Raw genomic sequence first — 17337 nt, 5'->3', positions numbered from 1 at the left:
TCATGGTGCATCCCTGCTGCAGGTGACATCATGGTGCGTCCCTGCTGCAGGTGACATCATGGTGCGTCCCTGCTGCAGGTGATATGGTGTGACCGTACAGACCTGTATGAGATTAGTTGTGTTTTGATGATGTGTCGGACTAACAGCTGACAGTTGACTCCAACGAGGAGACATGTGTTTACGATGAGAGAACTTAGGAAGCCTGGTCTCAGTTGAACTCTTCGGTATAAAAGAAGATGATAATAATTCAAGGAAAGTTACAACACTAATGGATGATTTCTGTAAACAAGCCCAGTAACCATTAACTGATCAGTTATAGGGCCAACGGTCTAACCTTGACCAGGATCAAAGACTTCTAATCTAAATGACACAAAGACACTACTGATACAGATGGATCAGTAGATAATCAGTCTGGATGTCAATAGACAATAGTTAGTGTCTCTCTCAGATAGGCTAGGTCACTATTTACAGCTTTTCATGAAACAGTCAAACACCTGGGGAACTTCCCCCTGTGATGAGGCTTTATAGCTGCGTCATTACCATGGATACTGTGTAGCCAGGAAATATAAAATAACAGCATATGAATAAATATGCAAATAACACAAATACCTTCATAAAATGCGTGACAATATTTTTCTATTGGACACAGTAACAATTTAAAGCTCAAATGATTAATGTAACATGCAAGAGAGGCATAATGTTACGTGTGTGTGTGTGTGTGTGTGTGTGCGTGTGTGTGTGCGTGTGTGTGCGTGCGCGCGTGTCTGTGTGTAGTTGTCAGTGTCAGCCTACATAATGGTGCCAGCCTTTGTAGCCACCGCTAATGAGCGGGCGTGTCCTGGCCATTGTGCATTGTTTTGACAGCGGTTACCATGGCGACACCTCGTCACTGAGCACCATGGAAACAGGAAGTGGGCAGGACACCTTGCAAATCAGTGAGGGAGGATCCCATTGGCAATTTGGCATCTTCATTGACTGTTTTTAAATGTTTTTTTTTTTAGATTTTCGATTTTTTTAGTTTTTTATTGACATAATATTATTGCCCAGCTTTAGTTCAGGCCAGTTGAGGTCAGACTTCTGGAGCTCGTAATATCTGTCATTGTGCCAAACGTCTCTGTGATGAACCAACTCAGGAGTTTGTGCCAACATGGCAGAAAAGTGAATAATAAGCCAGCAGAAAAACAAGTGTTTGGTGTTTGGACCCTGAGACAACAGGTCAATATGGAGGAACTGAACCACACAGTCAGATTCTGCTGCTGTAGCTTTCAACAAACCATAACAAGTCTCACAATCTGATAGTAATTAGGCCTGACATTTTAAAATGACTGCATGGGATTAGCATCAAGTGGGCATGTCTGTGAAGGGGAGACGCGTGGGTCCCCATAGAAGCCATTCTCATTCAGATATATTGAGGTCAGAGGTCAAGTCACCCCTTTGAAAATGGCCATGCCGGTTTTTCCCATTGAGTTATAATATGAATGGAGGGAGTGTCCCTATCTCCTCCCTGTATGTTTTTTTTAAGCCAAAATCCGGCCAGATCACTGAACCAGAGTCTGCGCAGTAGCGCCTTTGATTGAGACCCTCTGAGAGCTCCACGCCCCTCTGAACTTTCTTATGTAGAGCTGCTGTTTCTAGAATGCGCACAGTGCGTTGTGTATTTATATACAGTCTAGCTCTGTAAATATTGCACTTTAAGTTGTAATATTTTTTGTCTCGCCAAAAGTAACCAGGAAGATTCCCACTATGAGATCAGTTTATCAAAATGACGCCTGTACGAAAATCTGATTTTGGTTGTCGGAGATTTTAGACCTCCAGGCGGCTGCCTGCTGAGTGCTCTCAGCGCGGGCCGGAAGTGGAGGCAGGCCACACTCACTCACCCTCAGCCTCACTGGTCTGCCTCATTGCTGTGTTACTAAGCTAGCCTAATGTTTTCGTGGCATTTTGATTAACTTTATGATTTAATTCCTTTTGGAGCAAATGTTGGTTTTACAATTCTAACCTTGACGCTTTACGCAACGTTGTTTGCTGGTAGTGTTGTGGGTACTGCAGCCTGTAACGTTTTCCGTTGTCGGAGAGTTGTATCAGCCAGACAAGTCAGACCTCCGGGCTGCTCTCAGCCCGCAAGAGGAGCCAGGGCTGCTTGGCTCAGCCTCTCACTGGGGGAAATTCTCGGATGAACAGCTCTGTGTTGATTAGCCTAATGTTTCCGTGGCATTTTGATTAACTTTATGATTACATTTCTTTTGGCACAAATGTTGGTTTAATCTAACCGTGAGGCTACGTTGTTGTACCCGCCTGGTAGTGTGTGTAGGCAGGCCAACCTAACGTGAGCCAGGCTGCCTGGTCTATTGCCTGGTATATCGTTACTAAGAGAGGAGCTTGTGAAGAACGAACATCCCCACAGTCAAAGCATTTCCCCCAGATATGCATATAAAAACGTTTGTTGCTTTAATAGCCTACAAAAAATAAAACGTCTGTTTGTATGTGATGCTTGAGCTAACGGTGCTTGTGTACTACTAGGCCTCATCTTATACCCGGGACGGGAGTTAACGTTATAAAACACATTTCCTGTCAGTTCTGAAAATATGTGTATTATTGTGCTATTCCAGCTATCGTTATCGGTTGTTAAGTTATAGTAATATTAAGCCGATAAATAATGAAAAACAGCAGCTAACGCCATTGCTAGCCTGCATGTTAAACCCATTGTGTACCCATAACAGCTGGAGTAACACACATCGTAAAACACATTTTCTGAACTTACTTCAGTCGCCAACCAACGTTAATTCCTCGCGCATCTTTCTCAAAACAAAGTTATTTTTATTGCACTCCATTGATATGTCTGGTAGCCAGCACAGCCAACCCATGAGCCACCCCGACCTCCAGGCCTGCACTACCCAGGCTAAGAGCCCATCTCCCGGCCCCACACACCCAGCAGAGCCACCCGACCTCCAGGCAGCGTTACATAACGATGAAGCCGCGTGTCTTGTCTATGAGATAGATCTATACTGTGAAGAGCCTGTCCAGCCAATGACGGCTTGAGACTGGCTGCCACAGCTGTCAATCATCCATTTTTATCCCTTTTTATATGTCAAATAACTACTTAAAAACAAACTGATCAGAAAAATGACCACTTGCACAGGCATTAGCATGATAATGACTATCTAAAATGATACAAACCACCTTTGGAAAAAAATTATCTGACGTATACTGTGATTATTTCGGTTTTGATTTTCCCATCCACTAACATGGGGAGGCGGGCCTTGTGACCTAATACTGGATTCAGCCGCCAGAGCGGCGATCTAACATGCAGCGGCTTCACTGAACCAGTCTGATGCCCAGTCCATATTATAATAGGTCCATGGTTTTTCCCCCTCAAGATTTTAGCCTGAATATGGAGCGTTATTTACTGTAGCCCCCTTCCCGACAAGCTAGCTGCTAGCATGATATAGTTGCTACAATGAATGTCTTCTAGTCTCATATGATACACATCTTCACTAGCCCCGGTCAAATCGCTAGTGGATACAGCACCCCAAAAAATATTAATAAATAAAAAATACAAATAATCTCTTTGACGGGGTTCCGCGGACCCCACTTTGGGAACCCCTGGCCTAAGCAAAGGGAATTAGCATTGGAAGTCGATTTACTATAAAGTGATTTTTGTAAAAAAAAACAAAAAAAAAAACAGACATGTTCCTGGTGGGAGTGGAACAGCCAGTCAGGTGACAGGATTAACTGGTTGTTCTGGACCCCTGCCAGGCCGACTAAACTGTTTTTAGTTTAGCGCTCTGAATGTAAGTCAGTCTAGATATGTGCTCAGCTCACACACACAAACACACACGCTATCTCCCTCCCCTATGAATGTACTCAATGAGAGTCCAGAACACATCCAGTTACATTACCAACAGTGTGTGTGTGTGTGTGTGTGTGTGTGTGTGTATGTGTGTGTGTGTGTGTGTGTGTGTGTGTGTGTGTGTGTGTGTGTGTGTGTGTGTGTGTGTGTGGGGGGGGGGGGGGGGGTGATAACGGCAGCATGAATGGACTAAAGTGGAGTGAGAAACATATTAAGAAGCAGCAAGATGATTGGCTAACAATGGAGGTGTGTCGCTGTGCTATGTGACCAGCTGATGTGAGCAGCTGATATCTCGATCGACGAGCCGGGAAATGACAGCAAGAGTTATGAGAGGGCATGTGTGAGAGATGGCAGGATGGTGTGAGACGTCAAGCTACTGTAAGCATGCAGAAGTTAAGTTAAGTTAAGTTATCCTTTATTTATCCCCCATGGGGAAATTCATCCTCTGCATTTGACCCATCCTCTACTAGGAACCTTCCTAGAACTAGGAGCAGTGGGCAACCGCAGTGCAGCACCTGGGGACCAACTCCAGTTCTTTTGCAAGTGTCTTGGTCAGGAGCACTGACAGGAGTATTAACCCTAACATACAGGTCTTTGATGGTGGGAGGAAACTGGAGCACCCGGAGAAAACCCACACAAACATGGGGAGAACATGCAAACTCCACACAGAAAGGACCTGGGACGGACCGGGGTTCGAACTCGGAACCTTCTTGCTGTGAGGCAACAGTACTAACCACTGAGCCACCATCCTTTTTTTTTTTTTTTTTTTTTGACTTCCTGATCGGAAGATAGACTTCCTGACTGGACCGCCATTACTGACAATTATGACTTTTTGAAATTCTTTGAAACCCATACATGATCATGCAAACTTTACATTCAAAGGTAAAAGAAATGTAGCCAAAAATGGTAATAAGGAAAAAAATAATTGTCCTAAACGACAGACATGAACTGTTTTTAATGTGTGATCTAACCCTGTCAATGCCTGTTTATATTTTTTGTCTCATTAATTACCTTCTCGCCTCTTGTGTTGTTATTTTTTGTGTTTGGTGAGCTAAAGACAATTTTCTACCTTGGTGGACAATACAGTTATATTCAATTCAATTCTAAATTCTCCTACAGTGCAGTTTTCAGCTAAACACTAGTGGGCCCTATTCTCCCACAAGCCTTCGGCGCTAAAACGGGCCTTAAACGCAAAAAAACGTGCCTTGCGCCTGTTTTGGGACGATATCAATATGGCTTTACGCTGCCAAATGCGCTTTAGGCCGAATGGGCGTGGCGCAGTCCCAGAATGGGTCAAAGTGGGCGTGTAGGCCTTAAATACCGGCGTACTGCTATCTTCGCACCTGCCGTAAATTTAGCGCTTTGCGCCTTTGAAAACCAGGCCTATTCAGTGCGCCAGTGCACTTGTGCCTCTCCCCTGTCACCCTTCTCTGTCTCTCTCTGAAACCAGGCCTATTCAGTGCGCCAGTGCTCTTCTGCCTCTGAGTCACCCTTCTCTCTCTCTCTCTGACTCCCTCGCTCAAACAGACACAACACATAGCAGCACCCAGCTTCCCATAGGAAATAGCAGTTGTAAGTTTACTGCCTGTGAATGTCCACTCCCAGCATGCAATTGGGTCCTCCATTTCGCTACTAAATAGCAAGCAAATGAGCCGAAATAGATATAAAAGGTAGATCTAAAATAATGTGTAATGGTAAGACAACCTGCAATTGTCGAACATTTCAATATTGGACCAAATAAAACATCGAAATGAAACACCACCCTATGTGAAACATATATGTCCTCTTGAGCCTATATATACCCTGTGTGGATTTAACGTGATTTAGGTAAGTGACAGCGGAACGCGCTTCGGAAGCTTCTACTGTCATCTGCTATACTGTGATGTCCGCTCCAATAACTTGGCCCTACTCCACATTTAGTTTTACAATAAAAACACATTTATGCAATGACTTTACATAATGTAGGGTATATTTATGTGCCTCATTCTACCTGCAGCAGGGGAGAGAAAACGATATCTTTCTGGACAAACTTTCACCAATCTAATAGGCTATATTTTTCTAGCTGATGCGTTTAGTACATTATTTTCACTTTGATCTTGCGTATTTACATGCTTGCAGTATTGAAACTGCAGTTAGATTGGTTTGAGAAGCATAATAATATGGAATAATAGCCTATAATGCAGACAGACAGGCTGGATGAAGGGAGGGGGGGGGGGCAGAGCGTTTGGCTTTCGTCTGGTTTTGCGGGATCACTGGAATTGGAGCTAAAAAGGCAAGCGTGCGATTCGTTTATTGCAGTTATCCAATGAGCATGAGGGTGCATAATTTTACGCTTAAAAGGCGTGGTTGTAATGGTTGAGGCTGCGTCTAGCACCAGCACGACGATATCAAGTGCTCTGGTCCACGCCCACTGATTTGAGCTGCGCCAGCCGCTCGGCCTAGAAACAGCGCCGATGCAACGATAGGGACCGATGTCTTTTCAAGTCAACTTGGCATCTCGGGGCTTCTGGAGACTTGGATTACGCCAGACGAGCAGTATGGAGCCTTTGTTATGCCTCCGCCGGCGATAGCCAGGCTTGACGTATTATAGATTTGGCTTGTCCGTCCGTCCGTCCGTCTGATGTTCGTTAACACGATATCTGAGGAACCCCTTGACGGAATTTCATCGAATTTGCCTCAAACGTCGACTTGGACTCAAGGATGAACCGATTCGATTTTGGAGGTCAAAGGTCAAAGTTCAGGGTCACTGTGACCTCACGAATGCCATTTCCAAGTTTGTTAACATGATATCTCAGGAATGGTTTGACGGAATTTCTTCCAATTTGGCTCCAATGTCAAATTGGACGCAAGGATTTTGGTGGTCAAATGTCAAAGTTCAAAGTCAATCTGTTGGTTCCAGCCTTAAAACTCATAAGCATTTTCCGAAATGTCTATGGAGAAAATGAATGGGGAACTCTCTTCCAGGGCAAGAAACGTCATGGAAAGTCATGTGACTGTTGAGCTCTATAAGCCACAACCAGCAAAATCCTACTGCTTAAGACCTCCTCAGAGGCCTACATTTACAACCTAATGTCTCTTCAGCACTCTTTGGCATTGCATCAACTGACCAACTGACCAACAGATTATTAATAAGCATGAGCACATGATGACCTTCATGACTCTGCTTGGCCGTAGGATCTTGTTGCACTGGACATCCTCCAAACCAGCAAACTCCTCACTATGGACGAGTGATCTGATGCTCCACTTCAAACTTGATCCAAATGAAATACACACCCAGAGGGTCCAAAGAGCAGTTCTACTTCACCTGGAACTCAGTAATGTATCTCAGCAAACTCAAATCCCCGTGCTTATAACCCAAAACGATGTATGCATTTATTTTGCTAGAATATATCAGATATTAGCCTTTCTTTTTTTATTGTCTTTTTCCCTATTGGGATGCACAATCAGGGATTTGGTGGGATGGGTGGAAGGAGAAGAAGAAGAAGAGGTTTCGATGTTGGCATTCCAACAAGAACATGAATGGTTCTGTCTGTCATCCAATTCTTCCCATAAGATGACATGAACAGAGCGTTTTCTGAGCTGCATCCCCGACATTCAATTCAATTCAATTCACTTTATTTGTGAAGGGACAGTGTACATTAATCAACATAGTCATATAAATATACCCGATTCAGCCAGAAGGCTAATTTTCGTCGGCAGTCCCTTTGCCTGGTGTTGATTGGCATCCTATAAAGAAAAACTTGCAATAGTTAAAAACAACAGCAAAAGACAGGAAACATAAAATAAAAAATAACAGCAACAACAAAAAACACCATTGTTTGGAAGAAATAAGGAAGCGCACATACAGTACAGGTAAAACAGGATGAAAACAACATAGGTAAATCTGAAGTTTGACAGACCGAATTTTACTTTATTGCAGATTTGTTTATTGTGATGTGCGTAGACATGACTGTAATCAACATGGCAGCATTCATAGTGAATGAATGGTAAAATAAGTGTTTTAAGCTTTCAGGTGGACTTTCAGGTTTCTGCTTGTGCATGATGATCTAAGCAAAAGGAAAAAAAAATCTCCATTGATAATTAAATGTATTATTATAAAGCTATATAAACTATTTAAAAAAAAACGACTTCAGTGAGTGAGTGAAATCAGTGTGTGAATTTGTGCATGCTGTTGTTGGGTTGGGTCGTGGTGGGAGGGGGGTCACGAACCCCAACCTAAAGTTTTTTCGGGGGCTCAAAAAGGATGAGAACCACTGCCTATAGGGGTACGCGTAGTGCAGTTTGGGAACCACTGGGCTTGACCATTAAGAAATCAAATAAATAACTTAACATAAACACTCACCTTATGTGCTGTTTCCCCTCATGCTTTTGATAGATGTCACAAATTAGTTTCTAGTTTTTGTTTTGATCTTACTATACCTGGATGATTGAGATGAGCGTCACACTAGACATGTCTTTTTGTGGACAAAATTAAACAAGGTGGTGGTGGTGGTTGTTGTTGTTGTTGTTGTTGTACTCCTGTAGTAGTTCATATTAACAGTGATTAAAATATTAAATGTTGTTAGGAGTGTTCACAGTCAGACTGGACATGCTATATGAAATGCTCTTGAAAATCACATGACCGTTTCATTGAATGCTGCACAGAACTCATTTAGAGATTGGGATCATGGTAGGTCACCAGACCAGCTACTGCTCTGATTGGCTGGCAAAGGCCCGCCCTACTCTTAGCGCTGATTGGTCAATTTCAGACCAAATTTCCAGTGTCTACAGTACATAGACACTGGAGCCAAATCTGACTTGTACAAGGTAGTTGGTGACTGTGGGGAAATAGCATAGTAACATTTTAGCATTTTTGGCATAGTACTTTTTTTTTTTTATTACTTCGCACCGCCAAGTCCCAAAATCATATACTCATTGCCACATCCTATTGGCTCTGTGATAGCATTTTGAAGTTTGAAGTGTAAATGTATCATCAGACCAGAGCACGTATGTCTTTAATCCCACACAGCCCCGCACACTTTGAAGCTGCAGTTTCTCCCGAATTCCCATCATAAACATGTGTGTTCTATTCTCAGCTCTGTGTCAAACACACGGTGGAGAAAATGTACGAGCACATTCCTGTCATCACAGAGGAATGCCAGACCTGATTTCCTGCTGTAGGAGCAACTCACACTCCAGTCTCTGCATAAAATGACTCTGTGCCCTTTAACAGCCACAGCTGTAGTTTGAGGGCGGGTCTAGGGGGTTTGAAATTGAATGAGTGACAGGTTGTAGCAACCAGTGTTGGGGGTAACTCATTACAAAAGTAATATATTACATGTAATATATTACTTTTAGCAGTAACTCAGTAATATAACTTATTACTTATAGGGATTTCTGTAATATTATACCAGTTACTTTGTCAAGTCACTCAAGTTACAAATTGAGTTAATGTTTTTTAATCAAAGCATCTATTTAAATAAAGATACAATAATTTCCTAAACAAACTGTGTGTTTTCATGCAAATAACCACTACATATGTAGATTTATGCAAATAACCACTCTTGATGACAACAAAGGAAAAGGATACAATTTTGAATTTTGGATTGTTTACACTGACTTCAAGGCGGTTGAAATAATTTTCCGTGGTGGTTCCGTGGTGGCAATGTCATTCTGCTGCTGCTGTTGTTTTGGTGAAAGTAATGCAAAAGTAGTGTAATAAGTAACGAGTTACTCTACACAGACAGTAATATTGTAAAGTAACTTATTACCTTCAAATGAAAGTAACACTGGTAGCAACCAATGGGAGAGTGGCTTTCAGTTCGACGATAGAATGCAAACGGCAAACTTCTAGCAGTGAATGGTGCAAACTATTGTCTTACACTTGCATGATATGTTTCAATGCAGACCTATGTTATGTACGTTATGTTATGTAGTTATGTATGTTATGTACGTTATGTTATGTAGTTAGGTGGAGAGCAGCGAATCAACGTTATATTTATTATTTGAAGAGTGATGCTGCAGAAGCCAGGCTTCCTGAGGCAACCAGGTGGGCGGTCTCAGGGTGGGCGGGCCTCCCTGATCGCCAGCCGGAGCCAATGGCAGAGCTGATCCCCGCAGCCTGCTTCCTGTCAGTCAGACTAGCCTAAACCAAACCAGGAAATGCCACGCCCTTTTCAACCAGGAAACAACCCCCCTGAGCCCCTCCTCCTGTCAGCACCGCACCGGTGGCCTCGAGAAATGACAAAATGACAGGGAGACATTCGCTCATGATGTTGTGTGTGTGTGTGTGTGTGTGTGTGTGTGTGTGTGTGTGTGTGTGTATGTATGTGTGTGTGTGGTGTGTGTGTGTGTGTGTGTGTGTGTGTGTGTGTGTGTGTGTGTGTGTGTATGTCTGTGTGTGTGTGTGTGTGTGTGTGTGTGTCTGTGTGTGTGTATGTCTGTGTGTGTGTGTGTGTGTGTGTGGGGGGGGGGGCAGTTATTGCTGGCTCAGTGGCTTCAGGGAGCTGATCCTGGACCAGGGGAAGGCGTTGGTGATCCATCCCAGCTGGTGGGGATCAGAATGCTAAAGGCTAAAAGCTGTGATTGGTTTAGTATTCGGGTGCTGAGGCAGCCTTCAATAGGCTGCTCTGACAGCAGCAGCCAGATTTACCTGCTGCTCTGTCCCAGCCAGAGCCGCGTCCACTTCCTTCCTGTCCGGGTCAACACCGGGGGGAGAGGCGGGGGTGGGGGCTTGGCGGAAACGGACGCAACCCCCCCGAGGTGCCCGGTGCCACCCAACCTACTGCCAACAATCCACTAGTGTGTGTGCGTGTGTGTGTGTGTGTGTGTGCATGCGTGCAGCGGAAGCAGTTTGTTCACAGTTGTGTAGTAGTAGGAGGGGAGCCCTGACCCAGTAATGGATGACATGGTGGATAACGCCTGCACGCCTGCATGCCCGCAACACACACACACACACACACACACACACACACACACACACACACACACACACACACACACACACACACACACACACACACACACACACACACACACACACACACACACACACACACACAGGCTGCATGGAGAGAAAGTGTGTGTGTGTGTGTGTGTGTGTGTGTGTGTGTGTGTGTGTGTGTGTGTAAGGGAGAGAGAGAGGGACAGACAGAGACATAGGATAAATAAAACTAGTCAGGAAACTCAAGGGGCTCCGCTGGAACAGAGTTCCCTTTTATGCAAATTTCCTCACGCAGTATCCGGGTCTTCCACACACCGCTTGACTCTCGGTCACGCCCACTCCATTTTGATTGGGCGAAGCGCAGCATGCTTCAAACTCAAGACCCTGCCCACTTAGGAGCTGTGTTCTTCAGCTTTTCACAGAGCTTGCCGACAGACTTTCAATGCAAGTGGAAAGTCTCGAGAGGTCACTATTCAGGAAGTCGGATGTACTTTTGTTTACAGGCGGAGGTTTTACGGTAGCAAGTGCTCAGGGCTGCTTTTATACTGCTCGTTAACAAATGTAATGCTTGTATTTATATTTGGAGGCCTAGGTCACGTCCACAGCCTGGTTGTAAGTGGCCTGCAGAGGGCAGGATTGCCCAAACCAAAGGCCAAGGAAGGCACTGGTTCAATTCTGCTCTATTTCTGCAATAAGGAGGCACTTTTTGCTGTATCATAGACTCAGACTGGATACAAATAAATATATTAAAATGTGTGTGTGTGTGTGTGTGTGTGTGTGTGTGTGTGTGTGTGTGTGTGTGTGTGTGTGTGCAGTGTTCCTGACCTGGGTAAACTGCTCCAGTGTGCGTTGGGCGACGAGGATCCAGGACGTCTTCACCATCGGGAAGCTGCTTGCTCTGGGACTCATCAACATGGTTGGACTGGTCCAGATCTGTAGAGGTAAACACACACACACACACACACACACACACACACACACACACACACGCACGTACGCACACACACACACACAGGTTCTGGTGAGAGAAAACGTCTGCTTTGGTGTGCCTGGGTAGTGCAGCAGTAGATTCCCTGCCTACCAACACGTGGGTCACAGGTTCGAGGCCCCATGATACCTCCGGCTCGGTCGGGCATCCATACGGGTTGGCCGGGGAGCCTGTTCGGGTGGAGGGGAACCGAGGGGAATAGTGTGATCCTCCCACATGCTATGTGATACCGGTGAAACTCCTCGCTGCCAGGTGAAAAGAAGCAGCTGGCGACTGCACATGTATCAGAGGAAGCATGTGCTAGTCTACAACCCAGATCAGCAGAGGGGGCGGAGCAATGACCGGACAGCAGGGGGAATTGAGTACTGCAGGGATGACGTATTTTTGTAGGCTTTATACAGAAATCGCCGCCATTTGGTTCTTCAGTGGAAAAGTCTATGGGCTTTTAGAATGGGGATTTCACTTCAATGCATATAAATAAGGTCTGTGGTTAACAAAAGTTTATGGGAACCCGAATGTAGGTTCAGCATGATACTCTTCACAACCCCCCCCTCGCCCTCCCCCAGGTCACTATGAGGCCCTGGTACCCAGCGTGGCCTTTGAGTTCATCAGAGAGCCGTCTGTGGGACAGATCGCTCTGGCCTTCCTCCAGGCCTCCTTCGCCTTCAGTGGCTGGAACTTCCTCAACTACGTCACCGAAGAGGTGGTGGAGCCACGCAAGTATGGAGTACACACGCACGCACGCACGCACGCACGCACGCACACACACACACACACACACACACACACACACACACACACACACACACACACACACACACACAAAACATGTACCAAATGTGTATTATTTGTATTAGGAACCTGCCTCGTGCCATCTACATCTCCATCCCTCTGGTGACCCTGGTCTACACCCTGACCAACATCGCCTACTTCTCCTCCATGAGCCCTGAGGAGCTCCTGGCCTCCAACGCCGTGGCAGTGGTGAGGACATCTTCACATATTCAATATATGTCTCAATATATGTATTCAATATGGGTGAGAGACGTCAGTCACTCCTTAGTCAATTAATCAATGTACCAATCCATCACTAAACTCATGTCAGTTGTTGTGTTGTGTTGTGTTGTTGTTGTCTTGTCTTGTCTTGTGTTGTGTTGTGTTGTGTTGTGTTGTGTTGTGTTGTGTTGTGTTGTGTTGTTCCAGACCTTTGGTGAGAAGCTGCTGGGAATGTTCTCCTGGGTGATGCCCATCTCTGTAGCTCTGTCCACCTTCGGAGGAATCAATGGATACCTGTTCACCTCCTCCAGGTCAACACACACACACACACACACACACACACACACACACACACACACACACACACACACACACACACACACACGCACATACACACACACACACACACACACACACACACACACACACACACACACACACACACACACACACACACAGACACACACAGAATGATGATGATGATGATGATGATGATGATGATGATGATGATGATGGGCTGGGCGATATGGACAAAATCAAATATCACAATATTTTTAACCAAATACCTCAATACTGATTTTGCGACAATATTGTAGGCATATACAATGTGGATATAATGACTAAGTGGATAAAGGCAAATAATAGAACAGCTAGAACAGTCTGGTAAGTTCAGAACATTACATCACTTTACTGACTGCAGCCTTTAAAACACAACACTTATGCCATATCACCATATTACAGGAACATATCTAAGATAAGATAAAGACTCATATCACCATATCCATTATAATATTAATATTGATATACACTATGTGTATTTGCAGATTGTGTTTCTCAGGGGCCAGAGAGGGTCACCTGCCCTACCTGCTGGCTATGATCCACCTGAAGAACTGCACTCCTATCCCCGCCCTGCTGGTCTGTGTGAGTACTGCACCACCAAGTCAGCTAATTATACAGTAGTGAGAGGAGGGTCTTGGGTCAGTGTAGTCAGGGCTGTAGTGGAGGCTAAACGCATGCAAACGGCGTTTGCACACCTTTTTCAATACGACATAGTGTTTACTCACCTTGATAAGATTGTTTATGCACTTCTTATTGGGCGAGTTTGACAAGTTTGAGTCAACTCTGTTGTTGACAGAGCACACCAAGTCCACACACCAAGATCCAGAGATCTGTCTCCTCGTTCCTGTGCACTCCACAGTTCTGTTTTTGTCAAGGTTCTGTTCTGCCTGTTAGTGGTTCTGTTCTGCCTGTTTTCAGCCCAACAGTTTAAAATGTGCTTGACCTTTGACCCTTCCTCTGTCTCCCACAGTGCAGTGCCACCATAGTGATCATGTGTATTGGAGAGACACACAACCTGATCAACTATGTTTCCTTCATCAACTACCTGTCGTACGGGGTGACTATCGCCGGGCTCCTCTACCTCCGCTGGAAGAAACCCAACCTCATGAGACCCATCAAGGTACAACAGCCTGCCAATAGAGAGGCAAAGTGACCCCCCTACTTCCTGCTTCGGCACTGTACCAGAGATTTTTATCTGCCATTTATTTTCCCATAGACATTTTGTAAAATGCCAAACCAAACGGTTCAGCTATATTTAGAATCGGGAGAGACCATACAACATTTCACTCTGACCAAAACTTTAAAAAACTACATTGAAAAAATATTTTCTTTAAATCCGCAATTTTTTTTAACGTTTTGGTCAGAGTAAGGGGGAAGTGCTTGTGTCTGGACAGACTGGATGTAGACTGCTGAGTTGTGGGCGGCGACATACAACCACAATGTGGTATTTCTAGTTCTATATATATACACGCAAGCAGAAATAATGTGCAGACATGTTTTATCCTATTGAGATAGAATGTGTGTGCATCCCAGATGGAGTTGCAAAGAAGAAAATAGAAATTGTGTTGAAAAGTGTGTTTTGTTGTTGTTTGCAGGTGATCATGTTGATATGTGTGTTTTGTTGTTGTTTTTCGCAGGTAAACATGTTGATTCCCATCAGCTACATGCTGTTCTGGGCGGTGCTGCTAGGCTTCAGTCTGTACTCTGAGCCGGTGGTTTGCGGTCTGGGAATGGTCATCATGCTGACCGGCGTCCCCGTCTACTTCCTGGGTGTTCAATGGAAGAAAAAACCCAAATGGGTCTACAGAGTGGTCGGTGAGTCGGTCTGCACCATGGGCCTGTAGCTTTAGCTCATCAGAAGAGTGATTTTTCTCTCTTGTGCGGAGATTAACTTAGCTTAGTGCAGGGGTGGCCAAACTGACCTGGCCATGAATTTAGCACACACAAAAAAACGTTTTTCCGTTTTTCTGTTTTAAAGTTTAAAACAGAAAACGAATACGGGAAAAAATTGGAAAAAATTAAGAAAAAGAAACAGAAAAACTAAAACAAAAAAACTGATTCCCCCCATTTCGTTTTTTCAATTTAAAACCATTGAAAAGGGGTTATACTTAACATGTTGGCACAGGAAAAGAAACTTTGAAAAGATACAGAAATACCCATTGTAATAGGTGAGCAATAAACTATGTGCCATATATTTATTTAGGTAGAAATTAAATTTTTGATGGCACAAGGGTTTTCTGGTCCAATTTTTTTCTCCGCGAAAACTATTGTTTGAAAAATATTGTTTGGCCCGCAACTCCTTATATTTTTCTGTATGCGGTCCACAACCAAAAAATTTGGCCACCCCTGGCTTAGTGGTTGACTTAAAAATCATATTTAAAGCCGGAAATAAGGTCCAGGTTGTAAAAAAAAACTGAATTCTCCTTTAACTGTATTACCCCTCTCTGTCCAGTAAAAGTGCTGTTCTTGTCTGTTGTGTTGCAGAGAGAGTCACCTACATGGGCCAGAAGGTGTGTTACGTGGTGTTTCCTCAGGAAGACCCTTCAGAGACCGAATGCCTCACCGCCTCCAAAGCCGAAGACTGAGCACTGTGCTCAACCAAGAGCTCCCTCCTTCCTGCCAATACTCCATACCTTTTCATTACTTTCTCCCCTTTTACGTTTGGTCAGTTCCTGAATGGTGAAGAGATGGATTCACCCTTGTTCTTGTCCAGATGCAATTTGAATGGGTCTGTGTTGACCCCCAGTATAAAGGGAGTGGATGGTCATATGGAGGTTCAGACATCCAGCTAAGACAGATCTTTATTTGTTGGATTGTTGGTACCGTCCACCCCTTCCCCCTCAGCAGAATCCCAAGTCTACTCTGTCATGTGGAACTTCTCCCTTCTCCTCATTCAAGGAGCCTTCGTCTTTTGAAATTCTGCTTTCATTTCCGAGATTGGTACTTTTTTTTAGTCGAACAAAATACTTGCGCTATTGTGCCTTATTGAAATGTGGGAGCATTGTATTTTGCTATGTTGGATTGGCCTGTGTGGTTAGTTTGCGTGTGTAATACATTTTGCTGAATAACTTTTATGGAGGGAATATACAGGGATTTGACTGCACTTAGCAATACTCTTCTATTACTGCAGCTGCTCTGTTTAACTCTCCACATAATGTTGGTCTAGTTTGGATGCTCTGTGTCTTTAGCTATCTCATGCCCATTCCTTCTGCTTGACACGCCCTGTGCTCTTGTCCGTTACTCTTTGCATTGAGACACTGCATGAAATAGGCCACGCCCATCACAGGGGAAACCGCTCCATTCACTTCCATACACCAGCGTCATTTTCCTTGAATTAAACATAGCTAAAAGCTGTTGTGTGGTGGGCTGCACAGACAACAAATGTAAGAAAATCGACAATTAACGTTTTTTTGTACTCCCGAGCAAAACAAGGAAGCCATTGAGAATTTGCGAGAAGAACAATGTGGATCTAGCTGTCAAGGAAGTTAGTTGAGGTGTTCATCTTCTGTATATATGATCTTTGTGTGCAACACGTGACATAGGAGAACGTCAGGATTGGTGGGGGAGTTTTGTTTCCCCCCGTTTTGGGCGTGGTTTCTGAATGATGACATGCTCTGCAGTGTCTCTATCCCTTCTCTTTCTCCTCTGAGAGATGCTCCAGGTGCCTTCATGTTAATATTAGACAGAGCAGCCACACTTATGACACGTCCTCATCTTCACTGTCTTTTCTATTAATATTTTCAAGACAGAGAGACAGGAGGAGGGGGAGAAATGACACTTGTTTCTGTCAACTGGAGAAGAATAGCCATCTCTAAAGAACAAGCTGTGTCTTTAGAACACAGGCTGGCTATTCTTAACCCCTATGTGACATTAGGCTTTTTTTGGCCTTTTTTGGCTAGGTAGGTTTTTACGCATTGTTAGAAATGTGCTTTAAATTGCTCTAAATCCGATGAACCTTGGCTGGGGGGGGGAGTTGGTGCTTATATCAAGGATCTGAAAAGTTGAATACCTACAGGCATTCCTGGCCCCGGGAAAATACAAATGAAAATTAAAATCACGTGAGTTTCATCAGTGTCCAAAAATGGTTAAGTCATTTTCCCATTAAGAACCATTATAAACTGCAAAAAAGTGCTATTTTTGGGCCCCGAGACACTTTTTACAAAAATTATTTTTTTAACGCCTTCCTCCAGACTTTTTGGACTTAAGGCTTCAACATTTTAGTTTTTAGTATTTTTCAGCAGCTTG

The 17337-nt window shown here is 44.2% G+C and overlaps 1 protein-coding gene across 1 annotated transcript in view; it reads left to right on the top strand.

Moving 5' to 3' along the window:
• Window positions 1-15677, top strand: part of LOC310791605 (asc-type amino acid transporter 1-like) — a gene marked incomplete at both ends in the record, with an annotated part of 476832 nt that extends 461155 nt beyond the window's left edge. The window contains 8 exons of the mRNA XM_083653270.1: window positions 11588-11713; window positions 12327-12480; window positions 12618-12741; window positions 12961-13064; window positions 13578-13674; window positions 14063-14212; window positions 14730-14907; window positions 15577-15677. Coding sequence (XP_083509396.1) covers window positions 11588-11713; window positions 12327-12480; window positions 12618-12741; window positions 12961-13064; window positions 13578-13674; window positions 14063-14212; window positions 14730-14907; window positions 15577-15677 — 1034 coding nt within the window. The remainder of the gene's footprint in view (window positions 1-11587; window positions 11714-12326; window positions 12481-12617; window positions 12742-12960; window positions 13065-13577; window positions 13675-14062; window positions 14213-14729; window positions 14908-15576) is intronic.
• Window positions 15678-17337: the final 1660 nt, after the last annotated feature.

The sequence above is a fragment of the Poromitra crassiceps genome (genome assembly GCF_964638095.1).
Source record: "Poromitra crassiceps genome assembly, chromosome: 16".
NCBI lineage: Eukaryota > Metazoa > Chordata > Actinopteri > Beryciformes > Melamphaidae > Poromitra > Poromitra crassiceps.
This window is presented reverse-complemented; position numbering and strand designations above follow the sequence as displayed.